General features: G+C 37.1%; 1 protein-coding gene across 5 annotated transcripts in view; it reads left to right on the top strand.

Annotated features, from left to right (window-relative positions):
- The window catches only part of ppp1r16b (protein phosphatase 1, regulatory subunit 16B), a 95,465-nt gene extending 83,846 nt beyond the window's left edge, over positions 1–11,619 (top strand). For 3 of the 5 annotated variants that reach the window (XM_073954814.1, XM_073954815.1, XM_073954816.1), the window contains one exon: positions 1,069–3,841. In XM_073954814.1, coding sequence (XP_073810915.1) covers positions 1,069–1,491 — 423 coding nt within the window. In that variant the 3' untranslated portion in view covers positions 1,492–3,841. Of the gene's footprint in view, positions 1–1,068; positions 3,842–11,472 lie in introns of those variants that run through there. The other 2 variants (XM_073954817.1, XM_073954818.1) reach the window with 1 other exon arrangement.
- The last annotated feature ends 441 nt before the right edge of the window (positions 11,620–12,060 follow it).

Raw genomic sequence — 12,060 nt, 5'->3', positions numbered from 1 at the left:
CTGTAACCATTGACTTCTATAGTATTTGTTTTCCCCTTAATAATCAGAATAGCCACTTGAGGGAGAGTAAACAGTGGGCGAATGTTCATGTTTGGGTGAACTATATCCAGTTGTCTTGATAAATGATGAAGGCTGTTCTGCAGTGTGTGTTTCTCTGCTTCTCTGAATTGGTTTATACAGATCTCTTAGATGTGTTTACAGTGATCAAGGCAAGTATAAGTAACTGTAATTAAGTGACCTATAAAACTGTTTACTTTTTCAATGGAAAGAGGTTTAATTACTGTAACTATTTACTTTGTTCCTCATTATCAGGGCCAGCTCTTTCTGCACAGAATTTAGTTCAAAGTTTGATTTCGGGAGTTCAGTAACTAAACACTTAAAGTAACTATTTCATTTAAAGTTTACAAAGCAAGTCTTTCATATAATATCTCTACTGTTGGACAGATAATATTACTTGACCAACTGTATTGTACATAAGTCATGTAAACAGAAAGTCAATTATATTACTAAAATGAATATAAACTGTGAATAAATATATTTTTGCGCGAATTTACATAGATAAATAAATAAATGAATAAATAAACAAACAATTAATTAATAAACGAATAAATAAATGAATAAATGAATTAGTAAATAAATGGATAAATAATCTAATTGATAAATATATTAATGTATATTTAAATATATTTAATAAATAAATAAATAAAATAATTAATAATTAGATAATTAATAATGAATAATAATAAATAAATAATAATAAATAATAAATAAATGAATGAATGAAATAATAAATAAATGTATTAATAAATTAGTTAAATAAAAAACTAATAAATAAATAAATTGAATAATTAATAAATAAACAAATAAATAAATTAATAGATTAATTAATAAATGAATAAAATAATGAATGAATAAATAAATGAATTAATAGATAAATTAATTACTTAATAAATAAATAAATGCCATTAATAATTAATAAATAATAAAATAAAATAAATAAATAAATACATACACTGAATGATTCGCTAAATAATCAGTGTACACTTGACATTGCTTGTGTGTGTGCAGATGCAGCCTACTGAGGGCCCTCAATCTCCAGGCATCCTGAAAGACAGTGGACAGAATGGCTGTATCTCCAGTCCATCTCCAAACGGTGACCCACTGACCCCTCCTGACCCCATGACCCCTCCTGACCCCGGTGACCCTGTGACCTCCGCTGAGGAGCCCAAGCTGAAGGCTCAGACTCTGTCAGAACTGAAGAAGCAGCGATCTGCCGCCGCCGCCAAACTCCTGCATCACCCCGTCCTCAATGGTCACCTAGGCAACGGCTCCTCTAAGCCCCTCCCTGACGACCCCCGCATGCCACTCGTCTCGTCCAATGGCAGCGCGGTTTACTTCACACCTGCTAGCGGAGACCCACCCCTCCTGAGGTTTAAGCAGCCAATCGAAGAAGAGGATCCCAAGAGTCACAGCTGCTGCTGCATTGCATAGGTCTGCACCGGCCAATCACACAACCCCAAGCGCCTGATTGGCTGCAGCTCGGAGGTTTCACTGCGTCTGAAATCACGTAAACAGGAGACACGTTACTGTCCCATAATGCAACGCCAGAGATGAGTGAGAGTGAAGCGATGCAACTGAGTCACTCAGTGAATCAAACAAAGCTTCAGTGAATCAAACACAACTTCAATGAGTCACACAGTGAATCAAACACAGCTTCAGTGAATCAAACACAACTTCAATGAGTCACACAGTGAATCAAACACAGCTTCAGTGAATCAAACACAACTTCAATGAGTCACTTAGTGAATCAAACAAAACTTTAGTGAGTCACTCAGTGAATCAAACACAGCTTCAGTGAATCGTTCAGTAAATAAAACTAAACTTCAGGAATTGCACAGTGGATCAAACACAACTTCAATGAGTCACTTAGTGAATCAAAAAAAACTTCAGTGAGTCACTCAGTGAATCAAACACAGCTTTAGTGAATCAAACACAACTTCAATGAGTCACTTAGTGAATCAAACAAAACTTTAGTGAGTCACTCAGTGAATCAAACACAGCTTCAGTGAATCGTTCAGTGAATCAAACTAAACTTCAGGAATTGCTCAGTGGATCAAACACAACTTCTGTGAGTCACTCAGTGAATCAAAAAAAGCTTCATTGAATCAACCACAACTTTAATGATTTGCTCAGTGAATCAAACATACCGCTTCAGTGAGTCACTCAGTGAATCAAACAACTTCAGTGAGTCATTCAGTGAATCAATCACAACTTCAGTGAATCAAGCACACAGCTTCAGTGAGTCACTCAGTGAATCAATTTCAACTTCAGTAAGTCACTTAGTGAATCAAACACAACTTCAGTGAGTCACTCAGTGAATCAAACACAGCTTCAGTGAATCGTTCAGTAAATAAAACTAAACTTCAGGAATTGCACAGTGGATCAAACACAACTTCAATGAGTCACTTAGTGAATCAAAAAAAACTTCAGTGAGTCACTCAGTGAATCAAACACAGCTTTAGTGAATCAAACACAACTTCAATGAGTCACTTAGTGAATCAAACAAAACTTTAGTGAGTCACTCAGTGAATCAAACACAGCTTCAGTGAATCGTTCAGTGAATCAAACTAAACTTCAGGAATTGCTCAGTGGATCAAACACAACTTCTGTGAGTCACTCAGTGAATCAAAAAAAGCTTCATTGAATCAACCACAACTTTAATGATTTGCTCAGTGAATCAAACATACCGCTTCAGTGAGTCACTCAGTGAATCAAACAACTTCAGTGAGTCATTCAGTGAATCAATCACAACTTCAGTGAATCAAGCACACAGCTTCAGTGAGTCACTCAGTGAATCAATTTCAACTTCAGTAAGTCACTTAGTGAATCAAACACAACTTCAGTGAGTCATTCAGTGGATCAATTACAACTTCAGTGAATCATACACGGCTTTAGTGATTCGCTCAGTGAATCAAACACAACTTCAGTGATTCGCTCAGTAAATCAAACACACAGCTTCAGTGAGTTGCTCAGTAAATCAAACATAGCTACAGTGAATCAAAAGCACAGCTTCGGTGAGTCACTTAGTGAATCAAACAAAGCTTCAGTGAGTCACTCAGTGAATCAAATCCAGCTTATGTGAGTGACTCAGTGAATCAAACAAAGCTTCAGTGAGTCACTTAGTGAATCAGACAAAGCTTTAGTGAACCAAACACACAGTTTCGGTGAGTCACTTAGTGAATCAAACAAAGCTTCAGTGAGTCACTCAGTGAATCAAACACAGCTTCTGTGAGTCACCCAGACAATCAAACAAAGCTTCAGTGAGTCACTTAGTGAATCAAACACAGTTTAGTGAGTCACTTACTGAATCTTACAAAGCATCAGTGAATTTAACACAGCTTCAGCGAGTTGCTCAGTGAATCACTCAAAGCTTCAGTGAATCAAACACACAGCTTCAGTGAGTCACTCACTGCTTCAAAAATCCCGCACAGATAGCGGCCAGATCTGCAGTGTGCATCTAATGAATCTCAGGGTGAGAGAGTTCATGATGTGAGTAAAATGTCAAATGAACTTGCAGCCCCTGCATGAGTGATGTGTGATTTCAGACGCAGCTCTTCTGTGATGTTTGCAGTCCTGACCGCTCTCTGAACCTCACAGAACAGAGAAACGCTCAAGAAGAGGAAGGAAGTGACGTCATTCAGGCCGTGCAGGTTGAATGTGTGAGCGATGCTTGACTTTTCCACTGATGTGTAATGTTGTACAGAAGAGAGAATCTGCTGTGTGTGTGTGTGTGTGTGTACAGTATTTATTTGTATATGTGCATAAAGCCACTGTTCTATAAGATTATTTATTGTTTTACAGAGAGATGAAGTGCACAAATGAATGGAGACGCGTCCTTTACGTCAGTATTTTTCTATAGCAGTGTTATAATAATAATAATAATGACCAGATGAAGTATATCTGACGGCTCCTAAACTCACGTCACACTAAAGCAAAGCCAGAGAAGCAGATGAGCAGCAGATTCATTTCAATATGTAATCTGCAATATAAAATAGTGATGTGTTTCAGTAAATCACTGTACATTCCTCTTAACTTGTGCAAAGTTTGGTGCAAAATGATTATGTAAATGAAATTAAATAATTGACATGTGCCTAAACACAGTTTTAATATATAAATTACATGATAATTTGAATGCTGTCCAAACACACCTGCCCGGAGGTTTCTAGTTTATCTAGTAAGAGTCTGATTAGTTCAGGTGTGTTTGATTCGGGTTGGAGCTGAACTCTCCAGGACTGTCCCGAAGAGTTTCGTTCCAACCCTAATCAGACACACCCGAAGCAGCTGATCAAGCTCTTACTAGATACACTAGAGACTTCCGGGCAGGTGTGTTGAAGCAAGTTGGATCTAAACTCAGCAGGACACCGGCCCTCCAGGACCGAGTTTGGACACCCCTGCTGTATGTTATATATATATACAGTGCTCAGCATATGTAAGTTGACCCTTCACATATCTCTCTTTTAAACTCGTATGTTTAATAGGAAGCTCTACAATATTATATTGGTGCAGATTCATTAGATTAGTCAGTCCTGAAGCCAAATCTGGAGCTCATCTGACAAAATAGCTTACAATAAAGGCCCAAACACTAGCACAGCCAGATGTACATGTTAGAGAAAAATATTAAATACACATTTACCAAAGAGGACAAATCGAGAGCAGCAAAAAATAAACAAATTAAATTTTTTGTAAATTTAATTTTTGCAATATTTAGCTTGCATTTAATTGTAGAATCTGTCGATTGCTTAATATGTTTGATGACTAAAATATAATTTTAATAAATAAATCTGTTTAATGAATCTGTTTAAATGCATTAAAACACATCGCCGGTTCACCTTATTCTCAGCGGACAAGCAGGCGCATCCATTTTAATCGTTTTGGCTTGAGATCTCCGCTCATGTTCACTTCCATTTATTCCATTCCAGGTTATAAACAGCTTGTTTTGCTGCTGGATGTTGCAAACTGATGTTTTCTTATTATATAATTCTGCTTTGTCTGTATAATCATGCAGACACTTGCTTGTAGAGCAAGTAGTTTGACCGTTTTCTGCCGTTTTTTTTTATTCCTATAGTCATTTATCCCATATGCAGCTGAATCATACGTTTCTAAATCACTCGCAAAATATGAGCGCACTTCCACATTGCAGAATATGGTCAATATTCACTGAGAAATGGATAAAAATATTCTTTCGAAATGGGCCGTACTCAATTATGCTGAGCTCTGTAATATTCAAATTAAACTAATATAGGTAACACACAAGCAGAAATGGCAGCAAAATGATTATTTAAATATTATATTTGTACAATATATTAAATATTACAGTATTAAAATATTAAATATTATATTTGTACAATTAGTCCTAAATACATGTATGTATTTAATAGTGCTGTCAACTGATTAATCATAATCGTATCCGGGATAAAAGTTTCATTCATTCATTTTCTTTTTGGCTTACTCCCTTTATTAATCTGGGGTCGCCACAGCGGAATGAACCGCCAACTATTCCAGGATATGTTTTACGCAGTGAATGCCCTTCCAGCTGCAACCCATCACTGTGAAACACCCATACACACTCATTCACAAACACACACTAGGACAAATTAGCCTACTCAGTTCCCCTATAGCGCTTGTGTTTGGACTGTGGGGGAAACACCAACTTACCCAGCCGTGGCTCGAACCAGCGACCTCCTTGCTGTGAAACGACAGTGCAACCATGCACTAGATAAATATTTACATATTTACAATACACATGTAAATATTTTGAAATATGAACTTTCATCTAGGGCGGCATGGTTGCACTGTCGCTTCACAGCAAGGAGGTCGCTGGTTCAAGCCTTGTATACTATATATATATATATAGTATACAATATAGTCATGCATATATTTATATAGGCCGACACGGCGGCTCAATGGTTAGCACTGTGGCCTCACAGTAAGAAGGTCTCTGATTTGAGTCTCGGCTGGGTCAGTTGGTGTTTCTGTGTGGAGTTTGCATGTTCTCCCCGTGTTGGCGTGGGTTTCCTCTGGGTGCTCCGGTTTCCCCCACAGTCTAAACACATGCGCTATAGGGGAACTGATCAACTACACTGACCGTGGTGTATGAGTGTGTGTGTGATTGAGAGTGTGTATGGGTGTTCCGGGCTTTCGCTGTGTAAAACATATTCTAGATTAGTTGGCGGTTCATTCTGCTGTTGTGACCCCTGAAATAGAGATTAAGATGAAGGAAAATGAATGGACAAATATAGTTAAATACTTAAAAAATACAGTGCACACATATATTTTGTTATGTGATTTGATTTAGGATGTGATTAATTGTTTTGACAGCTCTAATATTAATATATTGCATTGCAATTTTGCATAATACTTAAGTTTAAGAACTTTATTAATCCCACCAGGGGTAATTACATTAGGGCAGTGGCATTTCATGTTACAACAAACACATAAAGAGACAAAAAACGTACTAACAATATTAAAAAACACAATGCACAATCCAGCGAGCTTCATAATAACTTCAGAAAAAGTGCTAAAAGCATAGGAAGGACCCGTATATTAAACATTACATTTCAAAATGAATTCTGCTGCTCATATGCTTCCATACAAAGCAGTTTTGCAGAAAGAAAAGCCTGTTTCTTTTATTGTGTGTGTGACATTATTATTTTTGGGGGTTAATTGTATGCACAGAAATACAACTGTACGTGATAATAATATTAACAACACTTTTTTGTGTTAGATTAATGCACATTTGTATGATACTATAGGGGTCAAATGCTTAATTCTGAGCTTTATGCGAAGCTTTTCTTTGTGCAAAAGAATGTGAGGTGTGATCAGTTTGTTTATGAGCGTCAGTGTGAGTTGTGGATCAGCTGGAGGGGTTATGATGAGTTATTATTTATTCTCTGTATGATCACTTCTGGCATGTTTCGTTCTGCTCCGTTATGACGCTCTCGGGTGCCAAAGTCTTCCAGGTGATTGACAGCAGAATCAGCCAATGAGGTTCCAGTGCCACCCCTGTAGCCCCGCCTCCTCGGCAACACTCACGGCATTCATGCGTCAGAAGGCGGGAAAGAATGTAAATAATGGCAGGAATCTGAGCGGAGAGACTGAATTTACTGTGTTAATATGAAGAACTGACTCCAGATCAGCACAAAGCAGTATTCTGTAGCCTGTGTGTGATGCTCGAACACACACGTAGAGATGTTCACGTTATTCTGCTTCCGTTTCTACTGTCACACCACCATCACAACTACTGATTTTATAATTACTGGAACACACTGATCACTGTATTAACATATTTTCAATAAATTGTATATTTTGATCAGTTTCTGAGAGTCTCACAGGCTTCCTTCTGTTCTTTTAGATCTTTCTTTCATTCATTCATTCATTCATTTTCTTTTCGGCTTAGTCCCTTTACTAATCCGGGGTTGCTCCAGCGGAATGAACCACCAACTTATCCAGCATATGTTTCACGCAGCTGATGCTCTTCCAGCTGCAACCCATCTCTGGGAAACACCCATACACACTCATACACTATGGACAATTTAGCTTATTCACCTGTACCGCATGTGTTTGGACTGTCGGGGAAACCGGAGGAAACCCACGTGAATGCGGGGAGAACATGCAAACTCCACACAGAAACGCCCACTGACCAAGCCGAGGCTCGAACCAGCGACCTTCTTGCTGTGAGGCGACAGCACTACCTACTGCGCCACTGCGTCACCCCTAAAGGTTTCTTTATTTATATTCATTGCAAAAAAATTAATGGAATCTGCTGCATAAAACACATGCTGGAATAGTTGGCGGTTCATTCCGCTGTGGGGAACTCTGAAATAGAAACTAATCTGAATGAATAAATACAGTTGAAAGCAGAAGTCCACTGTATAAAAGGCACATAAGCATTTAAAACAAGTCAGATGTTAATGTGATTAAACTTGTTCTCTTTTAGGTAAGTGAGGATGATCACTTGTGTTTCTGTTCTGCTCAATAGCAGAATAATGTGAGAGAGATATTGTTTGAGAAATTGTTTTAACTCTTCTTGAAAGTCAAGTTTACACACAATAAGATTATTCTGCCTCTGATAAAGCTCAGATGATGATGTCAGGGTTTCGGAGGTTTCTGATTGGCTAATTGACAACATTTGAGTTAATGTGAGGCACAACTGTAGAATAGTGTTGAAGGAAAAGCTCAAACACATTGCTTCCTTCTGTGACAACATGGGAAAATCAACAACAAAGCCAGATTACCATTAGCTGAATGACACTGGGGAAAGACTGATGTTTGTAGACATGTCCTGTGCTCTGATGGAGCTAAGATTGAACTGTTTGGCCATAATGAGCAGTGTTACATTTGGAGGACAAAGGGGAAAGCGCACAAGCCTAGAACACCATCCCAACTGTGCAGTATAGGGGCGGCAGCATCATGTTGTGGGGCTGTTTTGCTGCAGGAGGGACTGGTCCACTTCACAGCATAGATGGCATCATGAAGACAGAACATTATGGAGAAATACTGAAGCAACATCTCAACACATCAGCCAGGACATTACAACTTGGCCTCAAATGGCTCTTCCAGACACACCATGAGCCTAAGCACACTGCCAAACTAGTTCAAATGTGCTTTAAGGACAACAGAGTGAATGTTTTGGAGTGGCCATCACAAAGCCCTGATCTCAATCCTATAGAGAATGTGTGGGCAGAGTTGAAAAAGCTTGTGTGAGCAAGACAGCCTACAAATCTGACTCAGTTACAGCAATTCTGCAGGAGGAATGAGCCAAAACTCCTGCAAACTATTGTGGAAGCTTGTGGAAGGAGACCCAAAACATCTGACCAAAGTTATACAGTTTAAAAGCAAAGCTAAAACATACCAAGGAAATGTGTGTAAACTACTGACTGACTAGAAATTAATAAAAACAATTCTCTCATTATTCTGGCATTTAGCAAATGTAAATCATTTAATTAATACTAACAGACCTAAAATAGTAAACGCTTAGTATCATTTACCATCAGACACTCTTTTTTTAAAAAGAGGGTTATGCTCCTTTTTAGAGGATATGTAAACTTCTGCTTTCAACTGTATATAAATAAAAATATGTATTAATAATTATTATTAACTCCTCCAATCCTAAAATATCTAATAATTTACTATAACATCTAATGTTTTCCTGCAGTCATTCTTATGCTATCCATATGTTCTAGTAATAAATTCAACCAATAATCAATATTTAATAACCCTTCAGTTTCCCAGTGTGATATTAAGGTAATATAAACACATTTAGCATGTCTGTTTTAAATGTTTTAGATTAATTTAGTTGAATCAACTGTTCAACTTAATTCAGATGAGTGTTTGTGCAGGTTTTCACTGGGATGTTGACATGCAGAGTTTCAGGAAGTGGTTGTTGCATCATCAGCGTGCTGAGTATTCACTGGCAAACAACCAACCACAGTGAGTCAGCAGTGACCGGCCAATCAGGAAGCAGCACAGACACATGTGCTTACTGTAAATATTGATGACTCCATTAGCTGCAGTTTCAAAACTCATCTGAAACAGAGAAGTGGACATCAGGCTAAATAATGCAGGACACAAATACTGACGGTTTTATTCATATAGAAGAGCTAAAATCTTAGCATGAAGTTCCTAAAAGAGATTTACTCATTATTTACTCTCCCTCGAGTGCTTATAAAGCTGTAAGAGTCTCTTTTCATTGTTAAAAATGTAATATGGTTTTCAAGATTCTTTAAAAGAAACTTGGTGTGCAGAAGTCTGGCTAAACTATCCTCTTAAGATCAATATATTAAATTCCTTTAACAAAACACCATTGGCGTGAATCACGGGAGAGATCAGCTGCAGTTAAAGAGACAGTTCACTGAAAATTAAACTTCTGTCATCATGTACTCTCCCTTCACTTAATCATAACCAGTTTGATTTTTTTTATTTTGTCAAACACTTCAGATGGCATTTTGAAGAAAAACCGGTAACCATTGACTTGCATTGAGGAAAAAACAAATACTGTGGAAGTCAATGGTTACAGGTTTTCAGCATTCTTCAAAATATCTTCTCTTGTGTTCAATAGAAGAAAATAACTTATAGAGGTTTGAAATCACTTGACTGGAGTAAATAGTAAGTCAATGTTCATTTTTGTGTGAACTGTCCCTTTAAATAGACGTGTCACAACCCTGTTAGAGGATTTTTGAAGAGTAAACCTGTAACCATTGAATTCTATAGTTAGTATTTGTTTTTCCTTATAGTTGTCAGTGCATACAAGTTTCTTCAAAGTATCTTCTTTTCATGATTATTTACTCTCCATCAAGGGGTTATAAACATTTATGAGTCTCTTTTTTTTTTGTTGAAAATAAGAGGAGAGATTTTAAAAACCGGAAACCACTGATCTGCACAATAAAACAAAACAAAAAGTAAAAGTCAATGGTTACAGGTTTTTAACATTCTTTAAAAGAAATGATGTGTGCAGAAGTCTGCCTGAACTATCCCTTTAGGATCAATATATTTAATTCCCTTTTTTTAACAAAACACCATCAGCGTGAATCACAGGAGAGATCAGCTGCAGTTAAAGAGACAGTTCACTGAAAATTAAACTTCTGTCATCATGTACTCTCCCTTCACTTAATCCAAACCAGTTTGATTTTCTTTATTTTGTCAAACACTTCAGATGGCATTTTGAAGAAAAACCGGTAACCATTGACTTGCATAATAAAACAAAATATATGGAAATTAATGGTTACAGGTTTTCAAGATTCTTTAAAAGAAACTAAATAAGGGGTGAGGAAGTCTGGCTGAACTATCCCTTTAAGATGAATATATTTAATTCCTTTTTTTTAAATGAAACATCAGCATGAATCAGAAAAACCAGTAACCATTGGCTTCCATTGAAAAAATAAAAAAAATACTGTGGAAGTCAATAGTTACAGGTTTTCAGCATTCTTCGAAAGATATTATTTTGTGTTCAACAGAAGATATTAATATATAAAGGTTTGAAACCGCTTTAGGGAGGGTAAATAATGGGTCAATGTTGATTTTTGTGTGAACTGCCCCTTTAAAAGAACTTGTCAACTCTGTTATCTGTTACTATATAAATCTAAAATCTGTTAGTGGATTTTTGAGGGAAAAAAACTGTAACCATTGAAGTCCACAGTATTTGTTTTTTCTTATAGTTGTCAGTGCAGTTGGTGTTCGACAGAAGAAGCTCATAAAGGTTTATATAACTTAAATGTTCATGTGTGCACTGCCTCTTTAAACAGGGTTTGTCTGATAATGGAGATAATGAACCGCCTGCAGGAGCTGATTAACATCACTGGGAGGATCTGAGAGTTATTTTGCAGTCGCCTCATTTCTTATTTCCCAGGTTTTGAGAATATGTGAATTAATGTTAATCTATAATAACGCAGAGTGTCGGCTGTATTTCACACACAGGTGAGGGTGTGTTTCTGTCTGGGATTCTGACGGTGGACTAATCTCCAGCTCCACCCGAACAGATGATCAGTGTTCAGATGATGGAGAGAAGACACAAACACTCCTGCAACATTTACTGCGGATGGACAAATGCTGCGGCTAATTCATGTAAGATATACATCACAGATACATAGACATGACAAACATAAGGTCATGAGTATTTTCCCAAAAGACTTGGATAAAAATAACATTTATTGTGGAAAAATAAATATATCTACACACACACACACACACACACACACACACACACACACACACACACACACACACACACACACACACACACACACACACAGTGCTTATCATAAATGAGTTGACCCCTCACAATATAAATGAATATTTTCTCCAGGATGCTTTACAGTACACTGTAAAACCCAACAGGCAACTATACTGAATGAAATGAGTGCAGTTAACTCAAAATTGACTGAAAGTTAATTCTACTCATTTGAAAAGAGTTTTGAACTCAGTGTTGAAGGTAAAGAGTTTATTAAACACCTCGTTACTTCAACAGTACTAATATAGATTAGTTTTTGAAACTCAAATGGTTTG

This window comes from Danio rerio, chromosome 6 (assembly GCF_049306965.1).
Source record: "Danio rerio strain Tuebingen ecotype United States chromosome 6, GRCz12tu, whole genome shotgun sequence".
Lineage (NCBI taxonomy): Eukaryota > Metazoa > Chordata > Actinopteri > Cypriniformes > Danionidae > Danio > Danio rerio.
This window is presented reverse-complemented; position numbering and strand designations above follow the sequence as displayed.